The sequence below is a fragment of the Condylostylus longicornis genome, unplaced genomic scaffold (assembly GCF_029603195.1).
Source record: "Condylostylus longicornis isolate FDR11 unplaced genomic scaffold, ASM2960319v2 ptg000044l, whole genome shotgun sequence".
NCBI classification, from domain to species: domain Eukaryota; kingdom Metazoa; phylum Arthropoda; class Insecta; order Diptera; family Dolichopodidae; genus Condylostylus; species Condylostylus longicornis.
In genome coordinates this window covers 7,430,696-7,448,109 of record NW_026578013.1, presented here as the reverse complement: position 1 = coordinate 7,448,109, position 17,414 = coordinate 7,430,696, and the positions used below count along the sequence as shown (strand labels likewise).

Sequence of the window (17,414 nt, the reverse complement as noted above, 5' to 3'; positions counted from 1 at the left end):
TATAACGTGAATAACAACACACGTATATATGTGTGTTCATATTATATGTATATGCAAATATAATATTTTCACACCGTTATAAAATATTCTTATCTAATTGCTAATTACATGCTCATCGAATTATAACTAATTTACTGGGTGTCTCATAATTTTGTCCTACAATAAAATTTATGTATATATTTAATATATCAACGTATTAATTAATTACGTATATTTAATTTCGAATACAAAATTTCGTTGACATTCATATATGCACATTAAAATTACAATTTTATACAAAAACATTTTTTATCTCTGTTATTGTTATTATATTTACCTCTGAAATAAAGGTATTCTTTGATGTTTCATCTAAAATTCTAAACAGCTCAAAATAACAGAAATTAAACTTGCAGTTCGAAAAAAAGTACATACATATATACAACATCAAGTACATAATATATGTGAAATTAATATAAAACATGGGTATAATTGGAAAGTAATCGATGCAGTATCGATGTAAAATCAAACAATAAAAATCATGTACGAAAATGCATCAATACCGTAGCACTTATCAAATTTGGTGTCCAAAAATGTCAAAAATGCGCATCGTACGCTTATTAAATCAACTGTGCAATTATTAGTGATTTTGCATCGACGCAGCGTTGGTTTACATTTTTAATTACTTTCCGATTCTACCCAATATTTGACACTTAAACGAACTGATCCAATATTAATTTTTTTTCAACTACTTCGTATTTTAAAGAATAACGTTACACCCTATCTGACAGTAAGAATTTTGTACCATTTTTGCCTACACCATAATATTATAATTATTTTTCTTTCTATTAACAGTTGTTTTAACATTTTAATATACAATTTCCGTAATCAAAAACACTGTAATGTAAAAATCATTAAAAGAAACGAAATATAGGAAAATACAAAAAAAAAAAAACAAAAATTGTAAAATGAATTCAAATACAAAATTTATCATCGCAAATTTTTCTGTATAATGAGGTAATTAACAACACCTCTTAATATCGAAAACCCTTTTATGCAGTCTAGTAAAAAAAAAATTTTTTTTTTGGCATGTTAAGGTCAAAGTTATATTCAAGAATTATAACATTGAGTACATTTACAGATATATTTTGTAAGTGTTGTGTGCAAAAATAAAAAAATAAATCTAAAATACTTCATTATTACTGTAAACACTATAGAGACAGCATTTTTTTACCCTATTACTCACTTCTCTTTTCATACAAATTTTAAAAATTCATGCTGAATGAAATAAAATAATATAATCATTTTAAACTAATTATCCGTACTAAAATCATACAGAAATTAAATTATACACGGAAATACATAATATTTTGACTTTTTAAAACTAAATTAAAATTCAATTATTTAAAACTAAAATAAATTTTAACTACTTACATATACCAACAAAATTATTTACATACATTATGTATGCAAATTTATAAAATACAGTTTTTGTTTTGATTATGTTACAACTGTGAAATGTTATTGTTTAACTACCTATTTGAGTGTGATGGCTTGGTCAGTCTAGATACACATTTCTCGGGGCATTGAACTTAGATTCTAATGAATCGTTGTTTATGACAGACCTGTTAAAATTTATCGGGAGCCTGAATCTTGAGTTCTAATGATCTGGCGCGGGGGATGCATAAAAGACCTGTATGGTCGAGGTGCTGATTAAACTTTCCTCATACATAACATAACATATTGTTTAACTACCAATTATTGAAATGAACCAATTAAAAGATCGCAAAGGGTTTTCAAAAGTGAAATTTTATAAAATCTATTAGATAATAGTTTACTGCTTTCCAAATAAGCCGGTAATATTATTTTCAATAAAATAAGTTTAAATTTGTGGGACAAACTAGTTTTCCTGTAAAACACTGACGAGAAGCATGCAGTTTTATATGAATAGCCTATTTTAAAAATTAATGGTTTTACAATACAAAAAAAAAAATCAAAATCTTTGATCATTAACCACATGGAATATATTTTTAGGTGTACAAAGAAATTAGTGCACTCTTTGCTTGAAATAGCAAGTAATTATTTTTAATAATTAATGAAATTGTTATACAGAGCACTATAATTAGTTTAAAAAAGCACCTCTAAATATTATTTTTTATTATGTGTGTTGTTACGCGTATTGATCAAGATTAAATTGGTCAGACTAAAGATATGAATGCGTATAACAATAATAATATGAATATTTCAATTTCTAACTTCATAGACTAAAACATATATGGGTGGAAATTATAGCTATGCTTATTATGAAATCTAAAAACGTACTGTCTAGAATGCAACTCATATAAAATGAATCTATAAATCTCAGATTAAAATTTAATCCGAAACAAATTGATGTGATAGGGCATATTTACAACCCTGTTAATTAATTCAAGACAAATTAGAAATTTATGCTTACACAAGAATTTTTTATTAGTTTTTATGAATTTTTTTTTAATAAAAGTGTTAAAGAAAAAAAAAAAGTTCTCTAGAAAAATATTTTAATAAATAATATCTAAGTTTTTTTCATAAAAGACTGCTATTTTTTAATGGTAAGAAAAAATATAAATGCAATTTGCAATTAAAGCTCTTCATAATGTTGTAAATTAAAAGCGAAATAGCAAAAAAAAATGTTCAGATTAATTTTTCAGGTTTTTTTGCATTAATTTTTTTTAATTTCCTATCAACAAATTTTAATTATCTTTTGCGGTTGCACTAAAATCGCCTACATTATTGTAAAAGCTTGGTCGATTATTAAACTAATATAAAAATTTTATTATTTTAATTATAGAACTATTAATAAAAATCTAGATTTTTATACCAAACATAATTTATCATAAAATACTTATTTATGTAATATAGTTCAAATTCAAGCCTACGTATTGCTTGGATTCAGTTCTAAAATCTAGTTATTAATAATGGAAAATAGACTTAATAGAGATCAATGAAAGTCAGTTTAATTTTTATTTTTTTTTGCTTTATTTCGATTATTTTTATAAAGTTTACATTTTTATTTTTTCAAATATGTAAAAATAACCAAATGACTATATCCTGTTGAATTCTTACGTGGGATTTGAAAAAAAAAAAAAAGTAATAAATTTAATTTTTTTTTGTTTTCACAAGAAGTTGCCACTACGTAGACGCTTTTGTATTTTACTAACAATTTATTTTTTTATACAGAATTAAAATTTAATGAACTTTTGAAAAATTATACTAAATCGTAGGAATACAACAAATCTAGAATTACATAAAGCAATAGTACTGTATTTAAATTTTAATTAAATAATCATGACTACAATGTAAACTTGATAGAACTGAATCAATTAATTTTTCTAAACCGAATCAGATTTAGCAATTATGTATTACTGGAATATGCACTTCTAGGAAAATGTAGTAAAAAGTAGAGAAATATCTTTTATTTTTTTTTGTATTACAATTAACTAATTTTGATTAACTTATTCCTGATTAATAGATAAAAGTAGTTAGTTTTAAAAATTACTTAAATAATAAGTTAAGTCTACTAAATTAGTAGACTTTACTTATTATTTAAGTAATTTTCAACAATCAAGATTGAAAATCTCGCAGAAACTTATTCCAAGATAATAGGGCAAAGTTATAGATTTTAAATCTACGGTTGAATTTCTTGAATTGAGAAAAATTTAATTTTAAAAGTTGATTTAGTCATACGAGTACTGACATAATATTACAATTTTAAAATCTTTTGTTTAAACAATATGGCATGCTACTTACATTAATGAAATATGTGAAGATCAATTGTTTTTTATATTATTAAAGCAATTACCTTTTTGTTTTTCAATTCAGGAATATTTTTATAATTCACAAGATTTTGTTAATTGTTTTATTACTTTATTTCAACATCATATAGAAAGCTTCTTATACCTTAAATGAAAAACATAAATGTGGCAAAATGTTTAGAGAAATAATTTTATTTTGTTTAATTAGCGGATATTTAAGAAGATCAGAAGACAATAAGAATCTTTAATATTTAAAAATTTTTTAAGTGACTAAGTATATTTTTGGTAATAAAATTATATGATGTCACAAAATTTTTTTTGGAAAAAAAATTGTTTTTGTGAAAATATTTTTGGAAAAAATCAATTTACAAATTTGAATCAGATTTATTGGTTTTGATTATTTCAACGGAAATTTATTGTATAATGACAAAAAATGTTGCAAGGCTCGTTGATCTGTCGGTCAGTAATGTTTGTCGATTCATTTACTTTGATAATGATTTTTGTTTTGATTTTATTTCAATTTATTCAATGTAAAACTTAGATTGAAATAATAGCGATTTTTTCTATCATATATAAGGAAAATCCTTGAATTGCAGAAGTTCCCTTTAAAAACAAATCACTGACATCTGGATATGAAGAGATATAAGGTAGCTCGATTTAACTTATTATATTATGGGAATGGAACAAACGAAGTGAGCTTTGAGCGTGCCACGAGTTTGATGGATATTATTCAAGAAAATTTTGAATGAAATTCAAACCGCACAACTTCAAAACTGCATTTTTATTCTTTGATTTTTTAGAGAATATTCGTGTTGATGTGTTCGGACCAAATTCAAAAGATTTTACTATTTCTTAAATAAATCTTAAAATTTAATATTTGGGTAACTTACGAGAATATCGAATTCCAAGAAGGCAATCTATACTAAGAATTGAATATAATTTTGTTAATAATTTGAAAATGTATTTTAAAATGAAAAATTTATTCATCATATTTTAATATTTTGTAAATCATCGTTAATTGCAAATCTACTAATTATAATTTTTTTTTATATTATAAGATTTGTGTGTCTTCATTTAAAATTTATTGAAATCAAAAATGTCAAGTGTAAAAAAAATTTAATATTAATTTTGCTATAACTTTTATGTGTGTTTTAAATTTTCAAACAAAAAATAATATCAAGATTTAATAGTTTAATTAAGGATAAATAAAGCAAATTTTTAATCATTTAACACAATAAAAAATTATGAACTATGCATATATACATACATACATGTATATAAATATAAATTGAATTTAATATGCGCTAAGGTCAAGAATATTTTCAAAGTCAGATCACGAGTTATTCTAAATATTTTATATGTACGTATATGGGTATATTAAGAATATTATTAAAACAACAAGAAAATTACTTTAATCTTATTAATAATATTTTCATAAAATAAATAAGTTTTCATATAAGTTTAATAATTAAATGGTTAATTTACAAGTTTTCTACTAACGCTTGTATATACATTAATAATATAAATATAAAAAGATAAATTATTCGTAACTTTTAGCATGTACATACTTCCATATATAGGTATATGTAAATGAAATGTCAGTGAGATGATCAAATAAATTCTTTATAACTTAGTAATGCTTTATACGAGTACACCTGTTTATATGTTGTCATTGTTCCTCTCTTTCTTTAAAAAATTGAACTCAATGTGCATCATATTTCTGAATGAATTTAAAAATACATTAGAGAGAACTTGCTGAAAATTAAAAAAAAAAAACTGAAAATTTAAATAAGTATTTAAAAAGTGAGCGATTTTTTCGGCGTAAAATACTTGGACAAAGAGGGAGCAAAAACTTATATTTGAATCAACTATTCTATGATAGCTGTAAAAACTAAATCTAAAATCGGAACTGAGGTAATAATGCAATATTGCATTGTAGTTATCGTGAACATGTGATTGTTGGTGAGTTGTGTAATGACACGGAATTATTGTAACTGTTTTTGAACAGTGTGTTTTTTGAACTGGTCAGTTAGTTTTTATTTTTTTACTTTTCTTTACTAAAGCTTGTGAATTAATGTTCAATAACACAAAACATAATAGAGATTTTCATTTCAACGCAATACTGCAAATCAATAACTACGAAACGCAATACTGCAAAAACATAATGTAAAGAATATGCAATATGTTAACTCTTCTATAAAGTAAAAACAGTTCGTAAGCGCAGTTAAATCAAACTATTTTCGCTATATTGCAAAATTTTAGCGCTGTTTATGAAAAAATCAAATTACCAACATTTGTTAATAGCAAAAATATATCCCAAATTTCACTATATATCGCGATATACTGCGTTGTGTAACAACAAATATTCTGAATTCTATATTTTGTATTATTATTTTCCCATTTATTTAAATTACCATTGATTTTTAAAATTTTAAGTAGTCAAAACTTAATACTAACGCACATGTATTTGCAAACATTATAGTTAGTAAATGTAAATGTTTTCCCATACATAACTTTCCCATAATATTTTAGTAGGAGTCAAATTACATAATATTTTGTTTGTTAATTGTCTTTAAGTAAATTTGAAACCTATCTGATACGTGAGTTAACATGGTCAGATTATAATTAATTAACTTCAAACCAAGCAACAAGAAGATTTTTCAATTAAACTATCTAACATACTGTGTTTATAAAAAGGTCTAATAGTTATATGTAGAATTTTTCAAAGCCTAATAAGCATTGGGAAATAAAATATAAAAAGAATTATACGATTTAAAAAGAAGAACTTTCAACGATTTTAAAGAAATATTCACTTGTTATTTATTATTTATCATAAAAACTAAAATTCATACATACATATATAAATTTAAAAAATCAAAATTAAAATAAATTTACCATCCAAAAATAATTGCATAGATGAATAATTAAGTAAATGCCGTATCATTTCCAATTTTCATTGAAGCTTTAATGTACAATTCCGGTGAGAAGAACAACATAATCAAGAGCTAAAATTAATTTAATGTGAAAGTAAAAAAGAAAAATAAATTCGTAATGCACAAAATGTAAGCGCCTGTAAATGATCTATGCTAAACATGTACATATAAATATTTCCATAATGAAACATAATAAAAATAAATCTTACATTTTTTCAATATAAAATAAATAAATTTTGTGCCAAAAAAATGAAAGAAATATTTCGATTGAATTGTGCAGCTTGTCCAGCATAGAATATACTTAAATATCATAGAATTTCGTTAAAGTACATTATTACGTGGTTCATAAATTGATTATTGTTTTAGTTTTATTATGTTCTCTTTCAAATTTAATTTGCTTTACATCAAATGCTTAACTTGGACGAGACCTTGATTAAATCGTAAAGAAAATTTATAAAAATAATTTAAGAAAATGACAAGGTATCTTTAAAAGTTTTTATCTTCAGAAAATTATTTCATAATATTGTAAGATTTTTTACTCATTTCAGCATAGGGGGACTAATACTCGAACAAAATTTTAAATTTGTAAATATTTGAGAAATATAGTAATAAAAATGCCTCCGGAGAACAATTAATTTAAAAATTTACATTGATATTCTAAAACCGAAACGTGCGATGATGTGATTAAAAATTGAACCCTTCAAATTCGACCACCTTAATCTAAAATCTTGAGTTAAATAATGTTCCAAGACGATGTCAATTTGTGTCAATAATTTTCATTTCCAGAGTGTGCAAAATTTTCACACCGTACTAGCAAATTTTAAACAAAAAAAATTGGGTTTCTTTTTGATTTGACCTTGTATCTCTTTTAAAATTTCGATTTGTAATACTGCGCCATTGTTTTAAATATTATTTGCACTTTAAATAAAATTACATTATGTATGGGCATGGGTTTACATGTATTATAATTTTTAGATATCTTCTTACAATATTTTATTATTTTCTAAAATTCTATAGAAGTGGGACGACGGTATACCTATCTTTTTTATTTTTTTTTTATTTTAATTTTTCAATTCTTTATAAAGAACTTATAACAAGTAGGCGATCAGATGACAAGTTCTTAATACAAAACCATAATATAAAATATAAATAAATTAGTATTTGTACTTACGTGTATAGTAGGTATGTATGTACATACATATATATTATGTATTTTATTTACATTCACTATCACTGGTTAAGATTGAATATCAAAACATCAAATTGAATTATTAGCACTTTTGTATAATATGTGCAGAAATTTATGTAATTTTTCTTGAAGGCTGCCAATTGTGCATGGAGGAAGTCATTATTAATTTGGTGTTCAAATTGAATGTTGAGTTGCGCATTTTTTTTTACTTTATAAAAATATTAATTATTTTTATTGTACACATACATACATACAAACGTATGTACATATTTATTATAATATAATTAATTGTGTGGTATCCATACAATATTCCAATTTAGTTTTTAATTATACATAAAAGAGATTTGTTAAAAAATTATTATTAAAAAATGATTGGCATTAAAACATTTAATTCATTAATAATATTTGTAATGCCATTTGACATAACAGCTAAAAGATGTTCAGAAGCGAATAAAGTTTATTCTATATAAGTTGGTCTATACATATATAATATATATGTTCATTATTTATATTTGTACAATTGGTATAGTAAGGAGCAGTTGCGAGTACACACATAGAGTATTTGTACTTGTATAAGAAATTTGAAAATTTAACTAAGCACTAAACTAGTTTAGATTTAGATTTTATTTTATATACCTTTTCAAGAATATCGGAACGTCTCGTTTTGCCTTTCACGTCTATCACATGAATGCAGTAACGTATGAATTTGTGTTGTGTACATTTATAATTTCGCTTTCCATCATCGTTTGTTCCATAATTACGTTCCCGCAGGAAAAGACTAGCTGCGGGAAATCGATTCCCAGAGCTTGTCAAGAGAGAGGCACTTTAGATTGATGTAAGTGGAGAGGAATTAGATATAAGGGTTACCTTGAGGGTTACCTTATATCCTATCTAATCTAATTTAATCAAAGTTCCCATTATTTTCTAATAGATGATCACTTTCATTTCAGTATAACCTTTAAGAAAAAAATTAAAAACAAAAAAATAAAAATAAAACCTTAGTTAGACAATGTGACTTTTGCAATGATATCGCAGATTAGAAAAAACTACATGATTTTCTCAAAAATGCGATTTGACAAAGCGCGCTATAGAAAAAAGTCTATAGGTATGAAAATGTTTTTGATATAGATACTGAAAAGTAGGTTAAAATTAAGGGTAGTAGGTTAAACTTAAAATATTCAAGGTGTAATTTATTTCGATTCCATGCGAGAAGAAGTGTTATATCCATTCCTACCCATTACTACGATAAGACGTGCTAGTGTGGAGACTATGTTATAATTACTTGGTTTTTGATGAATGAATTTGATACATATGGTTTAATCTTTTACATTCGCCATTGTGAAATTAATCAAAAATTATAATATGTATGTCCATCTGTGTACACTGATATTAATCTTCAATTACATTAATAAATATAATAGAAAGCTGTTTTTATTCAATATTCACATAATAGAAAATAATGTTAATACTGTGGATTTACTGTCAGGATAGCCGGTTTACTTGCATATTGTGTTGAAATTAAATGTGGGTTCTTCTTGGGGATGTAAAATCTAATATTCTTTATTGATTATTGAATCATAATGTTATATAAAATTTGATTGCTTATAAAATGAGTGAATATTCAAAATATATAAAATTTACCCTTTTATTTTATTATTTTTGTATATTTTAAATTTTTGTTGTTTAATTTAATATTCATTTATATAAGAAGCGGATGTGTGTTAGTAAATTTATTTTTTCACAATAATAGAATATTTAGTTGTAAAGTTACAATTATTACAGCTCCATAAAAGACTCTTCACATACAAACACTTAAAAATTAAAAAAAAAAATTACTAAATTTGAATGTTGGTCAAAAAAAATTGGGTCGCACGATTTAATTTAATCCAATTGTTATTCCAGTCAGCCAGTGTTTTTTCTTTTGTTATCGTGATATAAGCTTTGGTGGTCCTTTCCATTTCTTTTTATTTCTGTATACAAATTACTACAATTTGTTGGAATTTCGTTTTTTTTGCATTTTTTACACATTTATGGACGTATAAAATAAAATTGACTTAAATTTAATTTTTCTATGTTTCATTGAAATTTTAATAATGTCCGTTATTTCAATATTATGTTAAGAATTTTAAATGTTGTCAATATAAAATGCAAGTGAATGTCGAATAATTTGTTACGTAAAGTGAAATGCTTCTCATCGAATTTTATCGATTTTTAAATTAAAGATGAGAAAGTTTTATGACACAAATTATAATTTTTTTTTGTTTTTTTTTTTTTTTTGCAAAACTTTGAAAAATAAAATGAATAACAAAAAATTCGTTTTCTGACTGAAAAATTTGTTTTCAATTTTGTGCATTTTTTGCATTTTGATTATTTTTTTTTTTACTATTAAGAAATTATTTTATAAATATTTGGAAGGTGTTAATGTAAAATTAATGCCGTAAAATTTTTAAATAGAGGAAGAAATAAGAGAAATAGAAGAGGAAATATATAGGAAAATTTCGAATGAATACATAGCGGCCCGTATTATAGGTATGTTATTTCGATTATGTTCGACACGATTGTCAAATAATTGTTAAACCATATGTTTTTTACATTGAGAGCATAAAACACATCCAAAATACAAAAAGTGTGAAGAAATTTTTAGACTAATAACCAACCAGGGTTGGAAACTCAATTTGAAAGCTGAAATGGGTCGTAAAAATATTGTAAAATGAATTCCGATCAATGTCAAACTTTTTGTAATATGCACATTTTGGGTTATAAGACATTATGTTCGCATCATTGCAACTATGATTTGGATAATCCGTGTTGGTATGATAACTTTTCTCTAATTAAAAACTATTAATTTATTTTTTCAAAATAATTCTTGAATTTTAACGTAAACTATATTTTCCGCATTTTTATTGCATGTATCTTTCGTTATATTTAAATTTTTTGTTTATTTAAAAGAAAAATTTCCTAATTATCAATAGTGAATGGTAATGCTATAGTATAAACATAAATTAAAATTACTAATTTGTTCCTGCCTCTTAAAGCAATCATTTCTTCTCTTAATATACAAACACAAAAATTAAATCTGTTATATATTATTTATTTGTTATACAAAAACTTTTTGCAATGTACTCTCACTTTGTATTTGAATATTGCAATGCAACGCTAACAATGATACCGTCTAAAATGTATCAAAGCACAAACATAAGTTTTACTCATTTTCTTTTAGTAATTCTCTCAAAATTTTCATGTTATATAAATAATAAATGAGAAATGCTGTCCTCTTGTAAAAGCTTTTTATTTTATACTTGAAATTTTCATAATAACAAATTAGAAGTGGTTATGAGTGTTTCTGAATACAAGCATAAACATCATATCTTGTATGTATGTAAAAGAAACACGTGCAAACTTTACAACAAAAATTAAAAAAATTAATAACTATGCGAAATAACAAAAAAAAAAAAAAAATGTTAAAAACTGGAATGAAAAATCTCGCTAAATTTTGGCGGTGCGTTTTATAAAAGCTTTCAACAGCTCTATAAAAAAAAATAATAATAAAGCAAAAAAAAAACAAATAGAAATAAAATTAAAGCATTTTTTCTTAAGATATTTTGAGTCAGCTGCTCAGGTAAAAATAACAATGAATAACAGGAAAAATATAAAACAAAAACAAATAAAAACGCGCATATTCGAATGAGAGTTAAGCGCGGTGTAATTGCACGTTTGTTGAAAATTTTTATTTTGTTTTCCATCTGATTTTCTTTTTCTCTTATTTTATTTTATTATTGTATTTTGATTTTTCTGCAGCGATTTTTATTTAAGTTTTTTGGGCAGCTTTTTGGTTAACTCTTTTAGTTTTATTTTAAACGATTAACGAGTTAGACGTGATTGTATTTTTTTCCTTCGGACGTATTTTTTTTTTCGTTTTTCAATTATAGTTTATAAAATAGAAAACCAAAAAAAAAAAAGCAAAAATATTGCAATTTTACAAAGAAAATTTAAAAATTTTTTTAGGTGAAAAATTTTAAAAGAGAGTTTTAAAAAAATCGCTAATAATTTTGTTTAACATTTTTACGCGGGTCTTAACGTAGTAATAATTACTTTATACAATACCAATTTTCTATACAAATGATATTTTAAAATTTAAAATTCAAGTCCTTCAAAGGAGGACTGTAATATATTCTATTGAAAGTTTTAACAATATTTTATGCTAATTCACTCAAATTTATTAATAATTTTTTTTTTAAATTAAATTTTGTGATTTTCTTCTAATTTGAGAGTGATTCTTAATAGTTTTTAAATATATAAGTATATATAAACGATACCTTATAAAAGGATATTTTTTAAATGTAATTTATTTGAATCGATTTTTTTTTTTATAGAGCTGCCAAAATAATGAATACTCATATATGGATATTTGTGATATTAATGGTGAGTGCTATATATATGTATTTATTTTTGTAATTTAGAATAAATTTAAATTTGATCTATGAGGTTCAAAAAAATTTTTTTTTCTAATCAGATATTGTCGACGCTTTTTAAGTGAAGCTGGGATGTTCATCTGCATAATAATATAGATGTATATTGTTAATCCTATAATGATATAGGATGAACAATAAGTAGTAAAAACCAAGATCAATTTGAAAACTATTAAAAATTATAAGTTGCTGCAAAACGTTCCTACTTTTAATTGAAATCCTGTAATATCCAGCGTGTTCTTTACATATTCTCTACTCTTCATTATTTTCATAGATAATAGAAATTTAAAGACTTGCGCACAAACATATGGGGATAAAATTTTCATTTTAATAGTTTTTGACAATTTTTTTATTAAAATTTGTTTTCTAATTTGTTATTGTGTACAAATTTTATTAAAACCTATTGATAAAACTATATATGGTCTAAGAATTCAAAATCATTGTGATAAAATTTCGAATTAGTTATAATAAATTAGTTATAAAAATTAAATTTGCGAATTATTAGCATTATTTTTTTTAATTAACAAATAAATTTAATTTGCAAAATGATGTTATATGATGTTATAGTTATTTGTATAAGTGCTAAAAATGAACACGCCAAAATATAATTAATGTTAATTATTAAAAACATTTCCTGTTATAATATTCTAGCTATTATTCGCAAAACTATAGGTTGTTCTACAAAATTTTATGTTAAGGTTTTAAATGTTCTCAATTTTCTAAAAAAACAAAATTTAGAAATTAAAGCTATTAAATGTACGTAAAGAGCAATTTGATAAATGAACCCCTAAATTAATGTAGTTTCGAATTGTTTTCAGATTTTTAATAGCGTGTATCAAAACCAAGTTACATTAATTTTGGTAATGTAACTGCAGTTTTACCTAAACTTCTTTGAAAATCATAAGAAGCAATTATGTAAAGATTGCATTGCATAAGAGTTATACACATTAATAATAACTGCAATAATATCGAAAATAATTGATTTATTTTCTAAATTTATGCAATATTTAAAGAATTTTTTTATGATTATTTTGGCAAATACACATATCTACATAAACATTCGACGTCAACTCCTTATTTGGTAGAATAATTACAGATTACATAAAAATCTAATATAATTTCATTTCAAATTTTATAATTATTATAAATTCATAACAACTTTTTAATAAATTTATTTATTTATTTTTTTAATACGACGTTTCATGATCCAGTTTTGTATACGTACATATATGTATTCGATTTCAATAAAAATCGATTACTTGATCAATTAATAAATATTTTTAATTGACTTTCATTTTCTTTTCATACACATACAATGTACATGAAAAAATTCATTTGATTTTTCTTTTAATAAAAATAAGAGACTCTTTTTTTTTTTATTTTTTTTTACTTTTTATATTCCTATTTATGGTCACATATTGAAAGTAAATAATGTACAGCGTGTGTGCTACCATAAAGAATTTATCTGTATGGGAAGGGTTATTTTTCGATGACTGCGGTGTGCTAGAATGATGATGAATTGTTAAAACGATAATAAAATATTTATGCCGACTTGATATGAAATTTAAAATTTGTTTTCATTTATCTTAAGAATTCAATGACTCTTAATTTTCTTTGCTTTCTTCATTTTATAAATTTCTTAAACGTGAATAGGAAACGTCTTCCATTTTCTATTGCGAAAGGAAATTCCAAAAATATTTCGATAAAATGACAAGGGAAATTAACTTTTAAATTGAGTTGATTCTCTTTTTTAAGTTTTTCTTAAAAATTTTTAGAAGTCTAAAATTTTTCCAATTCGTGTACCTTAATAAGTGGTTTATTTTATTAGAATATTACAATTTTTTTTATACCTCTTCGGCCGTTCAGAGTTCCCACCTCTCAACATTAGAAAAATTTTAAATTTCAGTATATTATTTCTCCTAAACTGTATTAACAAATTTTTATATAACGAACTAACAGTAAATACGTTTCTATCAAAAAATATAATTTTTATCCCCAACTTACCTATTTAGTCGGCTAATTTGATAATTTCTCGATTAAACCCAGTCAAACACACTTCTTTTCATGTAATTTATATTCTTATCCGAAAAGTATGCAATGGAAGGGCATAATAAGTTATAATAGGAGAATAATATTTAATTTGTAAACCCATAATGGCCCTGGCAGCCGAGGGTATTGATAATATTATTATAATTTATTAAATAATATTATATAAATAAATAAATAAATAAATAATATTTAATTTACATCGTTTATTTAAAAAAAGAGAGTTTCTAAAATATTTTAAGAGCTCAATTAATGTAGGCACTGAAATACCCTGTACGCATTTACACAATGTCATTATGTCTTTTATGAATATATTGATATGAGAAAATTATGTATGTATACGCATTGTATTGATGTGATCTATATATAAGCATTTTAAAAATATTAATGTGTTTTACCCTTTAAGTGTCAAAATATTAAGTAATATGCGTTCGTTATATTGAAAATTTTTTGTTATACAAAAAAAAAAAAATTTTTGTGCTAAAACAATCAATCAAATTTTTTTTGGATTTTTTTTTCTATTTTACTATTATTTTTACCTTTAACGCTTTCAAATCAATTATTATTATTACAATCGCGAGTAATATTTTAAATAACTGTTATATTAGTAAATTTTTATGACTGAAATGTGAAAATATTTTTGTTTTTTAACATTAATTACTCTCTTACAAATTTGGGTTGTTTATTAAGGTACAAATTATAATCGGTTATTATCATCGTTATTGATGGTCAGTAAATTGTTATTGAAAAAAGGAAAACTGAAAATAATTCATGTTTTTCTTTTTTCTTTTTATTTTTTTTTATAAATTTATTTAAAGTATTATAAAATATTTCATGTAAAAATTCAATGGTTAAAAGTAAAATTTTTTAATAATGATAATTAAATCAAGAAAATCAATGCTTTTAAAATAAAATATTCAAAAGAAATTTTTTTTAATATTAGGAAGTTCACGATATTAAAGGAAGAATGTGAGTTTGTGTACAATATTGTGTGTGTAATTTTATTATAGTTAAAATGATTGAATTTTAATTAATTTTTAATTATTATGTATGTACATGTATGTATGTATTAGATATACTAATATGGAATTTACATGTTAGTATAATTAAAATGTAAATCAATGTTATTTTTTTTCGACATGGTAATGAAAAATAATTCTATGATAATCAAATTATTATAATAATTTTTTTTTTAATTAAATGAAAAAAAGACTCTTTTTTGTTTTTAGACTATAGAAAATTTTTGATTAGTTATGCTTTAAAGCAAGCCATATATATGCATATATATTATTATTATTGCAGGTGAAAAATTACTTATCGTACACACCTTCGATTTTATAATAGTAAAAGACTTGTGATCATTAAATATAATTTTGACATAATTAACACAATTTTAATATGGTAATGATTTTTTCCCAAATACTCTTTGTTTATCTTTATTGTGCCTCGAATACGACTTGGATTGTATATAGATTATGATTTGGAAAGATTATTTTTAAGAAAATTTTCGAGGCCATTTTAGATGAATTAGATTAACATCTTTTCCGTATGATTGTTGCTTTATTATCAGAAATTCTAAAATACTTTTCAAATGTAAATGTCAAATGCCAAAGATATTAGAATTAATTGAATAAAGCATGTGGAGTGATGAATTACTGTTGGACAAAAGTTTGTTATCGAATCGCACTTCATCTGTTAATACTCGTAATTTGTTTATGAAAATTAGTTAGAGACATTCATTAAAATACTTATGATCTTTCAGGTTGATGGAAAACCTACATCTTTTTGAATTTATTGTTAATAATTAAGCGTATATTAACTTTACATATATTTTTTTTAAATTCTATGATATAACAATAATATTAAATAATTTTTAATTGTTCTGTGCAATTGATTAAGCAGAAAATATTTCTTTTCTCTCATTTTTTTTATTAATTTTTATATATTAATATATATGTACAATTCAAGTGCATTAAACTTAATGAATTTACATTAATTTTCATTATACTAAAAATCTAAATAAAATATTATAATTTTATTTTTAAACATTTAATTTTAAGTATTACGTGCATTATAATTAAAATTTTTGTTTTGTAATTGAAAAATAATTTAAAAATAAATAAAACGGAAAAAAATAGAGTTGATCTTGTTAACTATGTGATACGCGTACGAATTGTTGAATTATTGGCGAATTCATAATACCCTAGCTTCAAATATACGTTCGCTTGGAAATAATAGTTGCCGTTATTATCATATAAATTTATGTAAAATTTCAGTACTGTAGATTGAATAGTTTTTAAAATACGTTATAACCAAATAACTTCTGAAGTTGTAGGTCAGTTGACCGAACTGCTGCCTCGATCACATCCAATTTAAATAGGATTCTGACATTTACTATTACAAATCATATGTAAAAATTTAATAGCTTAATTGTAGCTTTTGAGTTATCGGTGGATGAACGGACATAGATAGACAGGGTTTAACCGTCTCAAGATTCGTCTCTGATTGAAAACATACGCTTATGTATATATATCTCAGGAACATTACTTCTTAGCGTTAAGCGATAAAGCAAATTTATTATACTCTTCGAACATACGTTCGTACTAGTATAAACATGCGCTCAAAAAATTTTTAAAGTAAATACAATAATTTAAAAAAAGCTATTTTTGTTTATATCTATATACTTAATTCCAAAGATGGTGCTTTAATTTTCATCTTAATTGGTATATAAGAAAAATAAATTTGCAAATTTGTTTTTGTTTTCAATGTGAATGTCATTTTTTATAAAGCATTTTTCATAGTTTACATTGCGTAATAATTTAAAAAGATTGAGACACAATCAAAGAGAATAAGAAGCAAATAACGAAAATTTTTCTCTTGTTTTCTTTGCTTTGAAAAACACAATTGAATTAAAATGAACTATATCCACTTTATAATATTTTCGTGATTCATTTTTGGTCATCATCGCATTTGATCTTTAGATGAAGATGCTGATTGATAATAAGATGAT

General features: G+C 23.5%; 1 protein-coding gene across 3 annotated transcripts in view; it reads left to right on the top strand.

The window, feature by feature from the left end:
- Positions 1 to 11,749: 11,749 nt before the first annotated feature.
- Positions 11,750 to 17,414, top strand: part of LOC129610263 (mucin-5AC) — a 64,783-nt gene continuing 59,118 nt past the window's right edge. The window contains exons 1-2 of one of the 3 annotated variants that reach the window (XM_055522780.1): positions 11,750 to 11,894; positions 12,263 to 12,311. In XM_055522780.1, the coding sequence (XP_055378755.1) occupies positions 12,276 to 12,311 (36 nt within the window). In that variant the 5' untranslated portion in view covers positions 11,750 to 11,894; positions 12,263 to 12,275. Of the gene's footprint in view, positions 11,895 to 11,931; positions 12,312 to 17,414 lie in introns of those variants that run through there. The other 2 variants (XM_055522781.1, XM_055522779.1) reach the window with 2 other exon arrangements.